General features: G+C 39.6%; 1 protein-coding gene across 6 annotated transcripts in view; it reads left to right on the top strand.

Annotated features, from left to right (window-relative positions):
- KIF26B (kinesin family member 26B) overlaps window positions 1-19,198 on the top strand; it is a 301,650-nt gene that overhangs the window by 178,941 nt on the left and 103,511 nt on the right. For all 6 annotated transcript variants that reach the window (XM_084512195.1, XM_084512198.1, XM_084512197.1 and 3 more), the window contains one exon: window positions 13,715-13,898. In XM_084512195.1, coding sequence (XP_084368321.1) covers window positions 13,715-13,898 — 184 coding nt within the window. The remainder of the gene's footprint in view (window positions 1-13,714; window positions 13,899-19,198) is intronic.

Consider the following 19,198-nt stretch of genomic DNA (forward strand, 5'->3'; position numbering starts at 1 on the left):
GGGGAACAGGATGGCAAATGAAAGCCTGACTGAGTGCAGTGAGTGGGCAGGAGCTGATAATAGAGCGAGGACTGTAACATCACTCCCGAACGGCCAGCAGTATGTGTTAGTGGTGAGCTGTGTGCATTTCATGCCCCTGCTGTGTTTCAAATATTATTTGATTAAATGAATTGATGGAACAGTAACCAGACAAAGCAAAAAATGGATAACAAACTGTATGTAAAATAGCTACGAGAGCATCTAATAAAATGACAGAAAAAGTGAAGCCAGTGACACTGATGACTGGAAAAAAGAGGTCTGTGGGCTGGTAGCTTTGTCTGGCACGGTATTGTGGTGTCCCTGCTCTGGTGTGGAGCAGTGTAGTGAGGTTTGCCCACGTAGCAGGGCCCATCCCGTGTGCTGTGCTCTGCAGCACTTCTCTTCTTTGGTTTCTGCCAGCGGGACTGGTGTGGATGGTGATACGTTTGGGGGAAAGTTAGCTGGTGGTACTGCAACTGTGTGTGTGTGTATATTCAGGCATAGAAAATAAAGACATTTTAGTTGTGGGGCTTATTTCTTCTTGCCAATATTACATAATTGCAATTTTATCATTAGGTGGTACTTTACATTATATTCCCTTATTCCCCTTTCTGTATGAGAATAAAATGTGCCAGAATAAATACCTTCACACTGAGAGTGCTATCTGCTATCACTGTACTGCTGAAATTACAATGGCATAACTTAAATTTATTTTTTAAAGTCTGTGGCTTGGTGAGAGGGCGCAGAGTGGTTTTTTTTTTTTTTGGTCTTGAGAAAGGAACGTGCTATGATATGCTACTATCTGCAAACAGCCTTTTAGAAAGGGTTGATTGCAATCTCAGTTTGCTGGGTATGAGGACATGGAAGAATCAGGGTGGGAGGATGGAGGGGGAGCCAGCCTGAAGCTCCTCTGAGTTCTGAAGTTTTGTTTTGAGCCCAGGAGGCCTAAACTGATAAAGCTAGGCTGCTTAAGTAAGTCCCAAATGGATTGATACCTTACAGATGTAATGAAGTTTTCATTTTGATCTGAAGCTTCAACAGGAGAATGTTTTACTCTGGAGGAGATGGAGAGTTTAATACAAGGAGGCGGCCCCAGATGTGCCAGATCACCGTCGGGTTCCTTCATTTTAACTACACTACCCATTCAATAAGGTTGCAGTCCTCTCTTGTTTAAATCAGATAAAAGCATTTCAATTGAAAGCAGAGTCTTATGACGTTGGAAACTGAATTCTGAGTTTTATCTCCTGGCTAGCCATTGTGTAAAGGGGTTTATAGTTATTTAAAATGACCAACAGGCCGGGTGTATCAGCGGTGATCAGATTTTCAGAATGGAAAACAAGGGCAAACACAGGGTGAAGGAGCATTTTGACTGCTTGTGCCTTGCTGTAGATAACTGTAGTAAAGCAAAGGAAAGAAATCATTCCTCTGTTATCCTCTGGTCTGGAAAGCAAATTATATTCAAATTTTTCTGAAGGCAGGATTCATTTTTTTGGATAACCAACAACACAGACTGTAAGGCATCAATATACACAACCAATTTATTCAAAAAGATGGGAAAAATTACTTTGCAGATGTTTAATTCGCCCATATGAAATGGGAAATGCCATATATCAGGATATCAGATAATTCTAATACTGCTTATGGGTTTTGGGGTCCTTGCCCAGGGTCAAACTGACCGTAGCTACACCAGGCATATATACTCTAGGCCTTTTTCCATAAAGGCCCTATTCTGAAAAAATGTCCTAAAAAGCTGAACCAGAATTCTTGAGAGGAATCATAATGAAAGCAGAGAAAGCCCTATCCATAAGCTGATGCAACCAGCTTAGGAGATGGGCTGTTCTGGAAGGTGATTGCATCCATTTGTCTCTTATAAATAGGAAGAAAGAAAATGCTTCAGTTTTAAATGTTAACGTTAGCATAAATTGTGCAAAATTGATTTTTTTTTGGGGGGGGGGGAGGGGAGGTAGTCTCTGTATAAAACCATTTACAATATTTGAATCATAACCGCTTTGGTGGTGGGTTTCTCAGGAAAAGTTGCAACATCACCTACCTTGTGATGGGATTCCTGGTTGGGAAATGAGTATTCCATTCTGGCTGCACTGCATGAAACGTTCACACCTAGCTCTCATTAGAGCAAATGGCAGTGTTCCAGCTTGCAGATGACAAAATTAAATCTCAACAGCAAGGTCTGTATCAAGAAAAGAATAAATAGCTTAGTTTTCTATTCATCTGAAGAGGCAAAAGAGTATTCTGACTAATACTACTGCTTGCATTTGTCATACTTGCCATGATCCTACGGGACTCAGATACTGCAGTACCTGTAACGATCCAGAAGTACAGAGAAGACCCTTAATAATTCGTCTGACTCATTCCCCTCCAGTCAGTTTCAGCTGTAATTTATAAATGCTTAACATGAGCTAGTGACACGGTATTCAGATGGAACAGAGGGGTGCATATGGGTATTAACTAATCAATTGAGGTTAATTTCCAAGTTAAATCAAACAACAAATGTATTTCTCTGTCTTCTTTATATACGACAGGATGCATTTAGGGGAACTCTTTTGGCCTAAAATTTTGGACCATTGTAAATAACTTTTTTGTTCATTTTTAGAGGTATTTTTATCCTAAAAATATTTTTGGTAAGTAAAAAAACATGTCAAATTCTTGTTTGGCTTAGCAGTTTGACCAACTGTGTAAAGGGTGCCCTCAGAACCGAAAATAAATGGGCTTTCACTGAAATTTGGATAGGTAATAAGCAAAAAGCTGTAGATTGAAGTCTTTATATCTCTTACAAATTCTGCTTGTTGGTGCCTGTACCACACCTCTCTACAACTCATTTCCTCTTGGGCATGGTTTACTTCTTTGTGTGATGTTTTTAATTCCATGTTGTTTTTCATTTCACTTGACTGGAAATAGAAAAATAAGTACAAAGGGTTTTTGTAAGTAGTAACAATAAATACCAACAGTAATAGTGTTTTCCAGTTTCATAATTTTTCTCAGTAATTCATTCTGCAGCATGATTTAAGTAGGTTAAATATTAAGGTCACCTCCCAAAGGAGGTGGGGTCTGAGCTAGCAGAATGCTGAACATTCTTGCAAAAGGCTGGGCATGTATGACTTGCAGGATGAGGACATTCAGTGCCTTGCAGAGTTGCTTCCTAAATCTTCAAAAGTTAGAGAGAGAAGGTCTTATAACAAAGCACTGAAGGTGGTTTGGGTGAAAAATTTTGTCTAACTTTTTACCCAGCAACAAATGTAGATTTCAGTCAAATTAAATTGCTCCATCAGCTTCTGCTGATTTAATTTCCTCACGGAAATGAATCTAGAATCAAAACATCAAGACTTTTTAAAACGTGTTTTGGTTACACACTTGCAAAAAGTAGTAGTAGTTATTTTTTTCCCATTTGGAATTGTAGCTTGAAATTTGCTTCAATTATATTTACATTAAATTCTAAAACTGAAACCTTTCATTTTGGATTGAATAAATTGCTGAGATTGATGCTAAGTGATTTTGTAGAAAATTTTCAGAGAAAAGATATTTTGAAAGACAAAAAAAAAAAGTGTAATTTTTATTATTCTGCTCTCAGAACTGCAGTAACATATATTTGGATCACAGAGGCTGAAAGGAACCTCAGGATGTTTCTTGTTGAGCCCCCTGCTCACAGCAAGCTCAGCTCTGAGGTCTGACAGGTTGCCCAGGACTTTTGGGTCCTGAAACCCTGCATAGGACAGACTTGTCAATCTTGCTTGTCTGTCTACAAGGTGTAAAAGCTTGTCCTTGTAACTCATCTGAACCTCTCATGTTTCAGCATATGCCTGTTACCTCTCTCCTCCTGTCCTGCACCGCTTTGAAGACCCTGGATCTGTCATTTTTGTGCTCTTGTGTGTACTGGGGGGATGCTCTTAGGCACCCACAAAGTAACCATTGGCACGATTCTGCTGAAGAGACCTAAATTAAATTACTATTTGCCATAGCCCATGAATTTCTTTGTGTTTTGGCATATCTCTGTAAAGGCGGGATCATAATATTCCTTTCTTTGTCTTTTCTTTTTATAAGCTGTTGGAGCTGGACTGACTTCAGCAAGTGTGTAGGCCATTAAGAAGATGACCTCAGTCTGGGACCTTGACGTTTTATGGATAGTGGTGGTGACAGGCTCCAGTAGTTGAAGAGCTAATTTATTTCAGGAAGGTGTAGTTGGCTTATTTAATAAACCAGAGCTTCTTTTAAACATAATGTTAGGAATAAATCATGCGTTTTAAAAGCCATGCTGTGCTTTAAGCTCTTATCGCCTTGATTCCGTGTGCCTTATTATTCCTGTGCTGTGTGTGTCTTTCCAGTATGTTTCTCTGTGCTCAACAGAAGAAAAGTGAATTTGGAAGGATCAAGAGAATGCTGAGGACAAATGCGAGCCTTGGCTGCATGTTAGAGGTGGAAAAAATATCACTGTAATTGAAATATGGGTATGTGTTTAAATGGTCTTCTACAGTGGTGCCTGTTTTAGGCCACCACTGGGGAAAGCAAAACAAAACAAAACAAAACTGTCTCAGAGAATTATCCCTGTCTCACGGTGGTGACCTAGGTATCAGGCAAGGCTTTTGGGTACTCCCACAGGAGGTGTTTTTGACTATAAGAGGAGATTGCCTGTCAGAGCTGGGTTTAAGTGCATTGAATTTCAGTGCATCTGTGTTGTCAGAGTTTTTTCCCATTTGTATGCTGATGTTAGTTTAAATGTATTGGCCTCTGAAATAGTGATGAGGCAAAGAAAACTATAAAGCTTACCCACCTTTTGGCCTTTTTATGCATCTCTTTAATTGTTCTGCCAACCAGAAAGTTAAACAATGACACAATGGGCTGTGAATCTGTGTGCTGGCTGCTTTTCCTCCCGGTGTTATGAGAGGCTTTTGCTGGATGGGCCAGAGATGAAGCAAAATAGTTTTCCACACAGTGTGTGGTCAGGCTTTAGCACTGAAGGTAATAAAATAACCTCAATCTTATAAGCCTCATAAAACTTACAATTAAAAGAATTGCTTTATGCGATTTTAAGGACTGTTATTAAATGGCCTCTCATTTCAGAGCTTCTGTTGGCCATGTTTTTGAGTTGTCGTCACTGTGACTACTTGATCGTGAGGAGAGTCAGCTACGGGCAGCCTGACTGTCAGTCCTGTCCCAGGGCTGGAGGTTGGGTAGGTGAATTCAGGCACTGGGAAAATCTGCTTGCCAGCCATCCCCACTGGTACTTCAGGAGAAGGCAGTGTAACTGTACATCTGCGCCCCTAATATTTTCCAGCTAACAGTTGAAGACTGACAGATCTGTGTGTGTTTCTTGTTTTACGCAATAACAGTGCAAATATAAAACAGCGCACGTCTCCTTTCCTACTACTTGGTGGCAACGCTGGCGTTTTACAATCTAAATCTTAAGTATATGCAGGCAATACCTCTTAACACCCAAAGCCTGAGCTGGACAGAGCTTGTTTTGGGCCTTTCCTTGAAAGGTACTAGTGCCCTCACCCTCAGCAGGGCGCGGTGGAAATTAAAGCTGCTCTGGTCTGTGGCTGTCAGGCTCGTGCCTGTGCAGTTTTCCTTTGTGACTTGAGGATGCATTGCCAAGTAACCATAGCAGTAATTGGTAAGTGCTTACATTTGAATTCGAGTTATAGTACATGTAGCTGTTTTTCTTCCTGTATTAAACTAGTGCTAAACATCTGATTTTATTTTATCTAAGTGTAATGGTTCAGCTTGCTTCATGCATTAAGCATGCAGTGACACGTATCCAACTCATCCTCAGAGCTTTCCAGGAACAGGATGATGCTGTGAGTACCGTCATCTCTCTGACTACCATTTCTTATAAAAGCATTTTTAGAGACAAAAATAAGTTAGATTAATTATAAAAGCAACCTCTACCCAGTCTTAAAAAAAAAATAAATAAATTAGTGACTTGTGATTTGTCTTCTGTATTTCAGTGCTGAAGATTTTCTTAGAATGAGGTCCTTCTGCTGGTCACCAAAATCACTCCTTGCCCTAAAAATGCAGGTTGCTGGTGTGTCTGAAGTTAATAACACAGCAGGAAAGGTGGCTCTGGTCATTTTTACAGTTTGTAAAAAAGGATCAGTAATGCCTGAAATTTGGAAATAATAAAAAGAACAGAAGAGAAAGAAGAGGAGAAAAATAAATGAAAAGAAAGGGAAGAAAGCAGAAATGGTTTTGTCTGGCTAAATGCATCAAGCTATAGAGTCAACATGTAGTTTTCTTGATGGGTACTATTTATGGACAATTTATATCTCTTGTATAAATTTCAGATTTCATTTATTACTTTTTTTTGGCCAATATTATACCCATGCATGAGAGCTAGTTAATGATTTTGTTGCCAAAGACAGAAGGAAGTCTTGTCACCGAGTCCAGGCTTATCAGGTTATGTGAAAAGCTCTGTGCTGGGGTACAATATTATCTGGTGAAGGGAATCATGTGGATCAAACAGCAATGGCATGAGAAGCAGTTTGTTTCATACCTCGTCATAGCCTTGTCTAAAACTGAGTTTCACCCAAATAACAGCAGTGTAGAATATAAGTCCTCTGTCCTTCAATATGCATTTGTGTATGACTTTGAGCTTCCCATTAAGCTATTGATCTTCAAGCATATTGATCTTCTTCATCTTGGAGCAACTTAAGAGCAGCTTTGATTTACACGAATTTGAACTTGATATAAGAGGCGGTCTGAGCAGTTAATTTCACTGAGATTACCTGTGTACAACAAGCCTCAGGTTTTATAAGGCATGTCCTGAATAAAGATCGAAGCCCTATTTTGACTGCGTGCTAGAATTAAATAATAATTTAAAAATAATGAATTTCTGGACATTTATAATACAGTTCCAGGGGAGAGCAGTCACTAAGGCATTGTGGCCAAAACATCTGAATTAACCACCCAAGAAGTAAAAGATTGCAGCCTGGGATAGCTTTATTGTTGCTATGAAATTGAAGGCATGCATACAAATAAAGAGAACAATAAGGGGCAAGTGTTTACTGGGCATTAGAGAGATGTTTATTATACCTTCTACAGCATAAGCAGAAAGCGCAAATTATCTCCAGATTTTAAGGGCATTGTAAAATAATTAAACACAAATACTAAGGATCTTCCTGGAAGTACAAATGCAGAAAATGTTCCTCTGAGGATTCTTATTTCATTCTTTACATCTCTTACTAAGCTGCAATGCCACAGCCCTGCATTTGGCCACCCAGAGAATTAAAGCTGAGTGAGTTGCCCTGATTCTCATTCTTAGCTCACAAGTCCTGTTGGAGAGCAGGGAGTGTGGGCTGGGAAGCTGAGTGCAAGATTTATAGCCCTGTCTTTTTACTTTCAGTCTGGATAAGAAAAATTGTTCCATGTAGAGGTATGAGAAAAGGCCTTTGGAGATAATTCTTGCTTTGCTCAGGGAGCAAGCTTCTCAGGTGGTGTCTTCCATTTGCAGCAGACAGTGAAGAGGCAGCCTGGCCCCTTGTACCAGAACATGGTTCACGTGTTGGTAAAACACTCAGTAAAGCTCCTCTCTTCTCTTTCCTTTAAAAGATGTGAAGAAATGCCTGGTAGAAAGGAAGCTATGTGTCCTGGCCAGATTATTGCCCTCCAATTGGAAAGATGAGATTTTGCATAAAACCACATTTAGTACCACACATCTCAGATTTTAGGGTTGAGTAAGTGCTTGCCATATTAATTCGTGCATATTAGCCATGTCAAGTAAGTATGATTTAGAGCACCCTTTAGGGTGAGGCAGTTCAGGAGGTTAAAGCAGTAGCAACCAAGCCAAAATAAATTGAAGAAAGGAGCAGGGGAGGGGAAAGAGTTACACAGACAGAACACTGGCATGTAAAGTACCTTCCCTTTTGGTGTACCCTTTTTAGTACCTAGGTTTTCTTAGCTGTATTGTCATCTCAGTGAGCCTTTATGTCCTCTGCAGATGATTGAGAGAATCACTTTCAGGTAGGTTGTGTCCCTATCGTTAGAAAATGTGTACATCTGATTTAGTGCCCAGTGTCCAGCTTGTATAGGTAGAATGTAACTGATAAAATTCAGTATCTAAAAATCTTGGAGAAGAAGCAGCTGTAGAGTGACCCAATGTAGCCAAAAATCAAGACGGGCCTTTTTCATAAGGAAAAAAAAAAAAACAACAACAACAAAACACAATTAAAAATGAATGTAATTTTTCTGTATCCCAGTGGTTCTTACCATACAGATAGGTGAGGACCTATATGATATGATGACTCATTTTACATAAGCATGTTTACCCAAAATGGAAAACATTCCATGAACCCATATTTGCGAACATGACAGTTGGAAATAATAAAAAATAATGCCAGGTTTCCAGTATATTCTTGTTTGACATTCCATCATTTAGCTAGGATACTATGCAGATTATATTTTGCTTAGTAGGTGACAGTCAAGGATTTCTACTTTTTCTAAAGAAAGAATTATGTCCTGGTTTAAAAAAAATCAGCAGCAGGCCTTAAGTGTTGGGGGTGAGTCTGAGGAATGTTAATTTTCACTTGTAGGTGCACAATCTGAGCCCACAGGAATTGCCATATATGAGTGTTTCACACTGGGTAACCAACACTGTTAGTCACAAATGTAGATGTGTGTTACCGCTAGTGATATAGCTGCACAAATATGCTTAGGGACTTTTTTCAGAAGACTGATTTCCAAACTAAACTTCTGTTTTCCAACCCAGCACTAAAGCAGGAAAGGCAGTTTTGGATAGGTAAAGGTAGCATTTTGATTATTAGAGAGGACCATTGATTTCCTTTGGGCTTATAAAACAAGCCCATCTTTAGGTAAGATGTCCTTTGCACATATGAAGTTCATACCTTGCTCCCTGGAATTTTATTATTATGATTATTTTTTTTACAAAATGAAATATATGCTTCTAAATAAAGAAGAGAAATAGATTTTTAGTTTTAATGAAAATTGCAAATTAGAATTAGCTAGTACCTGACTATTTAGCCTTCCCCAGCTTGAGAGGCATTTACTGTGTGGAAAATTCAACATGAAAGTGAGCTTATTTTCAATTTTTTTTTTTCTGCACAGAAACTGATATACCAGCTCACTGGACCCTATGATCTGGAATTCTGTTTCCAAGGGCGATAAGTACTAGATACAATATAGTGTAATATAAAACTCCACTAATGAATAATTATACAGATATATGCCCCAAAGGAAATTTCACATCAGTGCTGAAGGGGTGTGTCAGGTACTGAAGCATGAGAGTCAGTGCTGCTCATCAATGATGATCTTTGCTGACACAAATGTGATTTATATTTTAATTATCCACAGAGGCGTCTACTGTCTTTCTGAATTTCATGAACCTGTTGGCCATGCTGACCTCTTGGCTGGGATGCTATGTAGTTGAAAAAAATGTATCTTTTATGAACCTAAATAGGTTCCCCTTGAATTTTATTAGCAGTGCCTGTTTTCTTACTTAAAAGAGAGGAAGCAAATATGCCATGAGCTGCAACAGCCAATCCCCCCTGAAGTTCATAATCTTACATGTATTTATGCCAAATGAGCTTCTGCACGGTTCAAGCTGAAGACATGAGCATTTTGTATTGCAGGGAGGCTTTATTTTCAAACAAAGTGAAAACCAAAGTGTTTGTTTTCGTTTTCTCCCCTGAATATTACATAGCAAAAAGTGCATGTATGGATGTCATCCTCAGTTTCTGAAACTGCTTTTTGTAAACAGACAAAGTTAATTTAGATCTCATGAATGTTCGAACTGTTCCTTCCACCATTTCCTTGTAAACGTTGTACTGCAACTGTTACTCAGTTATCTCTCTAAAGAAGCTATTTACAGTTTTCCATAATGGCTTTTATTTTGTCTGAAGTGTTTTATCAGCTTCATTGTTCATTCATGTATTGCTTACGAGTAATACAAATAGCTTAGCAGAGATGTTTGGGTTACCCATAGCAGCATCTTTCTTCTGTATTAAAATTGGATTATTTACTCTATTTCTGTTCATTCATCTCTCTAGACAAATTTCCAAAGAATACACTTTGCCACCAACTTCTCAGAATTACCTCTCAGTTGGCTTACTTCCATTTCTTCAATAAATCCCATAGAGGGCCTTCAGCTTTCAGAAAATTTGTATCAATCAGGAATTGGCTTCCACCATACGGGAGTTTCCCGTGCAGTGAATGTGTCTGACAATCCCAACCTGCCTATGGAGTTTTAATGGAAAAAAAATGTACCCATTTCTGCATAGGCAGGAGGTACAAAGCCTTCTGACTGCCCAAAGATATCCTCTGTTAAACTCGTATTTCTCTAGACAAAAAGCAAGGAATGTCATTTCAAGAAGTAAACTCAGCCTCTTCTATGGACCAGCTGGGCTTTTGAGGTACTTCCCCATTCCTGCCAGCAATTCATTAGTTTTATTTATAATCAACTTTAATCAGCTTTCTAACACCCTTTCTGCAATCTCAAATCTTGATCTTGTGATTATTTTCTCTGCCACAAATCTCTTAAGCTTTCAAAAAGTCTCCAGCTGCTTGTTTACATAGGGACTTTCAGGAAAAATAATCCAAATTAACTGAAGGTGTGAATCCAAAGTGTATTAGCTAAACAGCTTTAAATCGGTCTTCTTTTGGAAGATAATTCAGTTAAATCACATTAAAGACACCTTTGTGGTGAATGAGTGTGGCCACACAGTGGCCAAATACAGGTTAAGTTACCCACTTAAGACGTTTAATTTGGATCCAGTTTCTTGTGTGCTTCTGTGGGCACTATCCCTGCCACAGCTGTACCCCACAGGGTGGTGAAGTGGTCTGCGTCATGATGGAGCCCACTGTGCACCCAGATACCAGCAGGTATCTGTAGCTGGTATCACTTGGCTGAAACGGGATGTAACGTAACCTGGAGCATCACCAACTTACTGTCAATGCATAAAACCAGGCTCCCATCATTAGCGTTACCGGTACTGCAGGGGTACACATAGTCTCAAGTGGGAATCAACCCTATTATACTAGCTATTAAATGAAAGCAAATTAGCTGGCTCCTGTACAAAGAGCAGAACCAAAGAGCTGCTGGGCTGGGCTGGGCTGGGCAGGCAGTGAGCTGCAGCAGTATTGGGTCTCCCAAGGTCCCACCTGGTGCTTTGCCAGAGAGGTCTTGGTGGTCCAGGGAGTCTGTGTGGGAGGGCCAGGCCTCTGACTTGCCTGGAAAAGTAAAATGTGATAATTTCTATCCTATGATAGATCACATGGCCAAACTCAGCTGCAATTTGCATGACCGGCTGTGCTCAGAGCAATGCTAGCCACCCAAGCTGAGTGATTTTACTCATGCAAATGTGCTCACGAGAAAGCCACACTGTACAGGTTTGTGCCATTTTGCAGTCTACATCTGGTTGAAATATCCTTCCTTTCCCAGTTAAATGCTCTGGGAATTACCTGAGGCTTATTGCCTTTTTGATCCCTTTCAAAATTCAGTAAAGTCTGATAGGGCTCGTAAATGATTTTCTAGCCCTCCATCCATTGATTTTCTCTCCTTGGGGAAAAACAGAAAACCCCATGAAGTTGTGAGATGTAGTTCATTGCTTTTTCATACATTTTACCAGTTGCAGGCCAAAAATATAAAATAATAATGCAGGTTCTTCCATTTGAATGCAATCTCAAAGGTTATAACTGTCAAACTAGAATATAGTTCCAAGGCTTTGAAAAGGCCAGTTGCCTCCAACAGTGCTTTTTCTTTAAGAAAAATGCCAGCCACCAGCTTGGTCTGTTCAAGAAGTGGTTTGTATTACACCATCAGCTTCGTAAAAAGAACAGCATAATGTTGTTAGTGACAACGGAGAGAGAATGGCTTAGTCAACTTAGAAAATGCTTTTTAGGCAATGCAAATTCCCCCAAGGTGAGTCAGTGAGACCAGATGTGTGACCAGAGAGGGGGGAGCCACTGCCTTTATTTAAGCCTGGACTACTGAGCTTGACCATGTAAAGACCGTAGTAAATTTTTCATTGCGTGCATTCAACATTTGTATGTTCAGCTGTTGCATGTACTAAAAGATTTGACTTAGAATAATGTTCTATGAAGCTAAGACACATGGGAAATCTCGATTCAGCATGGACAACTTTATAAAAGCATTAGTAATGGACAACGTGGAAGCTGAAATCAACAAACCCTATCCAGTCATTGACATGTTGCTAGGAAGAGGAAAAAAATGGTGCTTTTTGCTTTGGTTTTGACCAACTCATTCTGATTATGTTTTCTGAGAAAAAGCAGATAATCTTAAAAGAGAGGGCCAGGTTACGCACTGCAGTCTCTAAGCCAGAAGGAAGGGGTAGGTCAAGGGCAAAGAGGTAGCGCAGAAATTTCCGAGTTGTAATTGTGTCAGGTCAATTAAAATCTCCTAGTGCTTCTCTTTTATTAAAAACTAATTTATTGAGAACTGCTTTGCATTTGCCATAGGCTAAAAGAATACACTAGGGTTGCACACAGTGCACACGTGATCAGCTGACATATGGCAACTTCATGCCCAGCAGTAATTTGTTCGTGTGTTTGAGACATCTGATACAAACACAAGGTACTTGCATACTGAAATGTGTGTATATATTTATATATACACACTCAGGTTTTTTTTCCTTAACTCTTTGGGATAAATAATTAAATCACTTTTGGAAGTTTAGATTTGGGTAATGTATACTAATACCAGTGTAGTAGAGCTAAAGTTTCTTAAAACTAGAATGTTTGACTGGTCTTGACTGTCACGCTTCAGCAGGGTAAGGAGATCTACTGTCAACATAGCCACAGTTCTTTGCCAAAGCAGGAATGTAGTTTCATGAATTGTTGAGCTTCATCCTTTGGGATGGTGCTTCAGTTGACCTGCACTGCTTGAAGTGTCCATTTTACAAAAGGAAAACTCTAGGACAGCATGATGAATATCAGCTTTATCACTGGGCAGTGTAGAATGCACGTGTGTCGGCTGCAACAAAGGCTGAGTGTTGAATTGCCTCTCAAAACATTTTGCAAAGCAAGGTATTGAAATGTTTCTGTTCCAGAAAAGCTTAGCTTTTTAATGAAAGTCTATACAAACTTCAGCATTCTTAGTTAAGAATACTGCATCCTAAAAACCATCTTTGTTGTTTTCCCTGCGTAGTGGTTAATGCAGCTATAGATGGTATGATTGTCTCATTGCAAGCAGCAATATTTTCATTGGTCATCACTTCTTAAACTTTTAGACTGTCTTGTGTTTTAAGAGTTGATAGAAATTTAGAACAGCTAGTGCAAGGCCTCTTATACCTCAGCAAATTAACCTGAGCGTTTAACACTGATTGACGTAACAGTGGCTGCTTACATCCAAACATTGCACAAGTATTCATTTTCTAATCAGAGGCTTATGAGTGACAGGTAATTCTGTGTCAACCATTTGGTGACTGAACTTATTTTTGTAACAGAAATTGGCACATAGCTCATTGATTTAGTTGGAGGTTCTGGAGTTTTTTTGCGGGTTGAATTGTTTCAACGGATGAGACATTGACAGAGACCTGATTCTGACCCTACTTAATGAGTAAAGTACCAGAATTGTAGATCTGTTGTGATTGGTGAGGTCAAAACTGAGATCCTATATAAATCATAACCTGATAATTACCTTTATTTATTCTTGACTGCTTGTCTTGATGAGTTTGGGATTGTTTTAGCTTACTCTTGTCATTTTTTTCCACAGAGCTGCTCAGAAATTGAACCTGTCTTCTAAAAAGAAGAAGCACAGGCCTTCTGCATCATCTGCTTCTGAATCTCCGCTCTTCTCTACAAGCTTCAGCAGTATCCTTCAGACCTCCCCACCCCCTGCACCACCATGTTTATTAAGGGCAGTCAGCAAAGTGAAAGACACCCCTGGTGTGGGCAAGGTAGGCCTTACCTTTATTGCTGAAACACTTATTTTCTGTGGGAGGATATTTTTTTCCTTGTGCAAAGCATCAGGAGAATTGGAAAAGCACATTGTTTCTTGTTTGGCTTTACTGCAGTTGGTCCCTGCATATGCACAAAGGCCTGACAACATAGACTACATAGTGCATGCAAATTTGTAATAAAGTTGAAGTTGATTTGAGCACAGGCAGCCCTCACTGTGCAGCAATAATACATTCCAAGCTCTCAGTTAGGCAAAATGCACCGGTACTGGGGTCACGGTGCTACCCAGGGGTGGCAATGTCCATTCTGCTAGGGTTTCTGGAGCAGGCTGGTCTCTGTGGCTGTGTTTCAACTGTGTAGCGGGTGCTTGCTGTGGCATATTCTGGGTTCCTGATCCCTTTGTTGTCCAGGCTGGTATCGTGGCTGGATGAACCATAATTTGCTTCTGACTCATGTATCCTGGCTTACTTCCAGTATAGTCAAGACAAGGCTGGACATACCTGATCGGCATACCTGAACAAAGCATATGCTGATAATGATGAATTACTCCCTTTTCCTTCTGTCATGTTACTTCCTTCCATTTTCCATAATAACACCCTCTTAAAATATTGTGTAGGTGCATACTTACGACAGAAAATGGTGGAAGCAATGGAGAAGGTGGCTATATAGTTTGTTGTTGCTGTATTATTTATCTGAGTAGCCCTTTTTCCCTGTTAGAAATGGCAAGCCTGGCACATTACATCTGGGAATACACACACGCAGTTGCTGAGGACAGCAGTTTGCTTTAATCAAGGTAGTTTCTTATGCAAGCATCTCTGTGTGCGGCTTTTCCATATTCATTGGATACGAAGCAGAGACAATGAGTTTGTTGCAAATCTTTTTTTTGTAGAAGAGAAACTCTAACGTATAATCTGGGAGTACTGAGCATATGATGTGCTTCGGTATTTCTGTTGCTGGTTTTGGACATTCACTTTGGGAAATTGTACAGTTCCATTTTTTTCATAGAAAAGTGGTATTACTTTTGTGGCTTGTTTATTCCCATTTGAAAAGGCCCTGTAGGATTCCCTCCACATAAGGCTTCCTTCCTTTCCTCTGGCTTGGTAAATGGGAAGAAATGTACAAATCTGTCATAATTTGATAGAAGGTAGTAGTGATGCCTACTCTGGCTTCAGTGGGAGGGGGAATAAGCTTGAACATGTTATATTTCATGTAAGAACCTGCTATGGAAAATATTTACAATAGAAGCTCTCTTCTCAGGATTCCTGCATTTTTGTGCTCAAGACAGGTTGTATCTCAATACAAATAAAATTTATGCTGAGGAATCATGAAGGATGTGGTTGTGAAAACAGGGGGCTAATTTCCCCTTGTTGAACTATGTGGACACTTACCCTGACTTGGTTTTAACCATTCCCAAGTAAAGGGTCTACATGCATGCACAGATGGAGCTCCGTGAAAACACTGTAAGCTTGACCTGAACATTTCTTTCTCATCTGATCTTGGGTTTCTAATGAACAGGTCTTGGGGACCAGTTTTGCAGTATACCCAAACAAAGAAACAGTTTGCTTCTCCATCAACACCATGTACCAGAACAGGCTCCGGGCTGTATAAGTAAAACTGAAATGTTGCAGTCCAGCAAATGAAGCTATTGGAGTATGTGAGATATAGCTAAGAGGCTCAAAAATGTTTTAACACATGCTTCTCCAAGGTAGCAGGCCAAATTGGATTAGTTCATATAGTCAAAATAGAGAAAGTTCCTTTTTTCCACGACATTCTCATTAGCAAAAATATGTCTAGCCTGCAGTTTCTGGAATTCAGTTCCGTTTTTCACCTCTTTGATTTCTTCTAGGAATCACCCTATAATTATGACCTAAAGCTCATATGGTTTCATCAGAGTTTCCCATCAGAGTTTCCCAGAGTTTACCTCTATAGCATAATTTACATTTCAATAGGTGAGAGATGGGTGTGAGGCATAGTAAGTGGGCAAGGGCAGTATAGCAATGTCATTTATCTGTCAGAATGGGAAAACTTCTGATGAAGTACTGGAATTTTTGGCTTGTTTGCTTTTTATTTATTTATTTTTTATATATATGTTCAGTTTGGTGGGCACATGTTCTGATATGAAAAGGAAAAAACTGTTAATTTTCTCAGTATTTCCTTTCACATATTTTTTCTGTAAGTTTATAAATCCATAAATTGTGGACCCATGGGGAGGAATTGGGTTCAGGGAAGCCAAACTTTATTTTCAGTCACTTAGTTTTTTTCTGGTTTCTATTTAAATACCATGTTATGAACAATCCCAGTGTGATAAAACTCAGTTTCACTTTGAGCTTGAATGGGCTGGGAATTTTCTGGCAGGGCAGTTTGTTACTGGAAATCCTGGCTCAGCAGAACTGGAAGGCAGGCCCTTGCCAAGGTATTTGGTTTCCAAGATGCCTGGGTATGGCATCGTACAGGCAACCTGGGGCTGGCTTCCCAGCAGGCAGGCTCTTGGCTGTAGGGCTAGGAGCCCCAGCGCAGAAGCTCTGTGTTACTGGCTTGGCATCAGCTTGAGAGCTATTTCCCAGGGTAGATACGTATCCAAGAAGCTGCAGGATGGGAAGTCAGGAGCTTCAAAGCATAGACTTTGAGGTTAAATTTCATTTTGCAGTTTTATGAAATGGACTGGGCACCAAAGAGCAGACATTTTTTTCACGTCTGTTAGTAGAATTTTCAAAGATTCTACTTCTCATTACAAAATTGATGGGAATACTTCATTTCAAATTTCAAAATTTCTGAGAAATACATCAACAGTCTTGTGCAGGCATATAATTTATTGAATTAAACCGGGAGGATTTTGCTATCAACGAGATATTTAAAAGTTAACTAGCCAGCTCAGTTAGTGTGGATATGGGTACAACTGAATAGTCTAAACAAACAAAGAGAAGTGATTTCTAGAGTTTATATCCAGGTTGTGTGTTTCCCACAAAAGCACTTTCAAAGCAAGCTGTACTAGCCTAGAATTGGGAATAAATATTATTTGATTGCTAACTTTCAGCTTTGTAGGAGGAGGTGGGTGAAATAACAGAAAGCAGCATTTTATTTCAATGTTAGACACACCGTTGACCACACAGAAAAACAGCAGTGTCAAGGTGAAGTAGTAAGGGGTCAGATCCTTTGTTGGTCTCATTTCCAATTATGTCTCCCTGAAGTAAAGTAAAAGGGTTGCGACTATATTGCAAATAAATTAGCAGTGGTGCTTGTATGGGTTGTGACATACACAGGTGCTTTGGGTCTGCCTTTGCTAGCAGAGGGAGCTGATCCCCAGGAAAGGTAGTCTGTTATTCCCGCAGTTGTTTCTTGATAGTAGTTTTCTTTTGGGCTGAACAACACTCTAGCTCTGTAAACTGACATAGTTTGAACATCACTTTTTGTTCGCTCTATGCTGTCTTTGAGTCATTGTGTTCTGAGCTATTGTCCAAAGGAGAGTGGCAGATTGCTTTCGCTGGACCTTAAACACAAAGAGTGCCGCTACCCGGGATGACTGTACTTGCAGCTTCCCCAGGACCCATCATTTTCCAGAACATACTCCTTAAGTCTGTTCTTTCTGCCAATGGGCCAAGAAGTAGAAAAGAAAAGGAAAAAAAAGAAAAGGAAAAAAAAAAAAAAAAAAAAAGGCTTCCCATGCAGGAATAACAAATTATTCCATGACTAAGATTTCCATGGGTTTGCTCCCCAATCTGCTTCCCTCCTTCTCTCCACCCTCTGTGTTATGTCAAACAAAAAGGAAACTAAACCAGATTTTTTTTTAAGAAAACTTGAAATGTTCTTTCTGTGAAAGATGATGTTTTGCTGAATCTCACATTTCCCATGAAAAACAGTTTAAATGAAAAATTTGCTGCCAGCCTTAACAAATAGGTTGTTTTCAGGTGGCACAGGGTTTAGGATGAATGGATGTGGTCTCTGGGCTTTCTTTAATTTATTATTTTTCTGTGTGTAGTCTTACAGAACTCTGCCAGTGAGAAGTATTTGTTATGTTTGGACAGAGATTAATTTACCTTTACTTACGTATTATTTTTGTGTGTGTGTGTGTGTGTGTGAGTTGTTGTTCTTTGGTACTGGTTAATATGAAAATAAAATAGCAATGTTTATATCGGGATGATTTCTATTAACAAAAGAGAAGCACGTCATCATTGAACTTTCTTTGGCAAGTCATTTCAACCTACTAACGAAATGCACTTTAATTGTGTTTATTTTTTGTGTGTTTGTGTTTTACTTACACAATATTGTGTTTATTTTTTATTCTTCTGTAGCACCAGGATTTGCTTGCTTGCAGAGCCTAATCTTATTTTGATGGATAATATATAAATTCAGAAAACAAACAAACAAACAAAAAAAACAACAAAACACCCCATTTCTGTTCCAGAGCACTTACAATCTCAATGTAGGGAGAAAGATGAGACAGACGGGAAGCAAGAAGTAGGAATGAGGTATTATCACTCATCTTCATAGTGGTGTCAGCCCATCTACAGTCTAATATTAGATAGCCCTTGTCAAGTTTTGGTAGGTGTTGTAGAAGATGAGATTATTAAAATCTTTGAAATGGAAGTAATAGGTTACACTGCAGATGCTTCTGAGGAACCCTTCCCAAGTGTGTAGGGCAGAGTAGGAGGCAGCACAGATGAATTTTTATGAATTTTTTTTTTTTTTTTTTTTGACAGTCAGTAAGCAAGTGAGAGATGCGGGAGATGGTCTTTTGGCAGGGCCTAAGCATGGAGCCTGGCTGGGAAGGGCCGTGAGTGAGAGCTGGCCTGTGGCTGTGGCCAAATGCCAGGCATGCTTGCAAAATGCTGGCAGGTGAGCTGGTGGTGTGACAGACACCCCTGAGTCACAGTACTTTCTTCTAAGTATCTGTGTCATGTACTGCAGAAGGTTCAATTAAAAATAGTGCCTGGCTTGTAAGAATTTAATCTTCCATTAAAGCACAATACTTGATTGAAATAAGCCTAAAGCTTACTATTCACTTTACATTAGTCTGCAGCTTACCTTTCCCTCACACTGATTTGCCTAAAACTCTATCTAGAAGAATCAGACAGATTTTGTCTGACCTCAAATTGCTTCTGACAAAACAGCAGAAGATTTTCAGAGGCACTCAACTGTGTCATTCCTCTCACTTGCTGCAAATGTGTCAGCAAGCTGGTACCAACTTCCCCGAATCCCACTGTGGGTTCCCACCATGAAGGCTGGCCGGTGATTACCTCAGTGAAGGTGAACACATTTGTGTGGGGAGAATTGTGATACTCCTTGCTCCTTTGAAGGCAGG

Source organism: Aythya ferina, assembly GCF_964211825.1.
Source record: "Aythya ferina genome assembly, chromosome: 3".
Taxonomy (NCBI): Eukaryota; Metazoa; Chordata; class Aves; order Anseriformes; family Anatidae; genus Aythya; species Aythya ferina.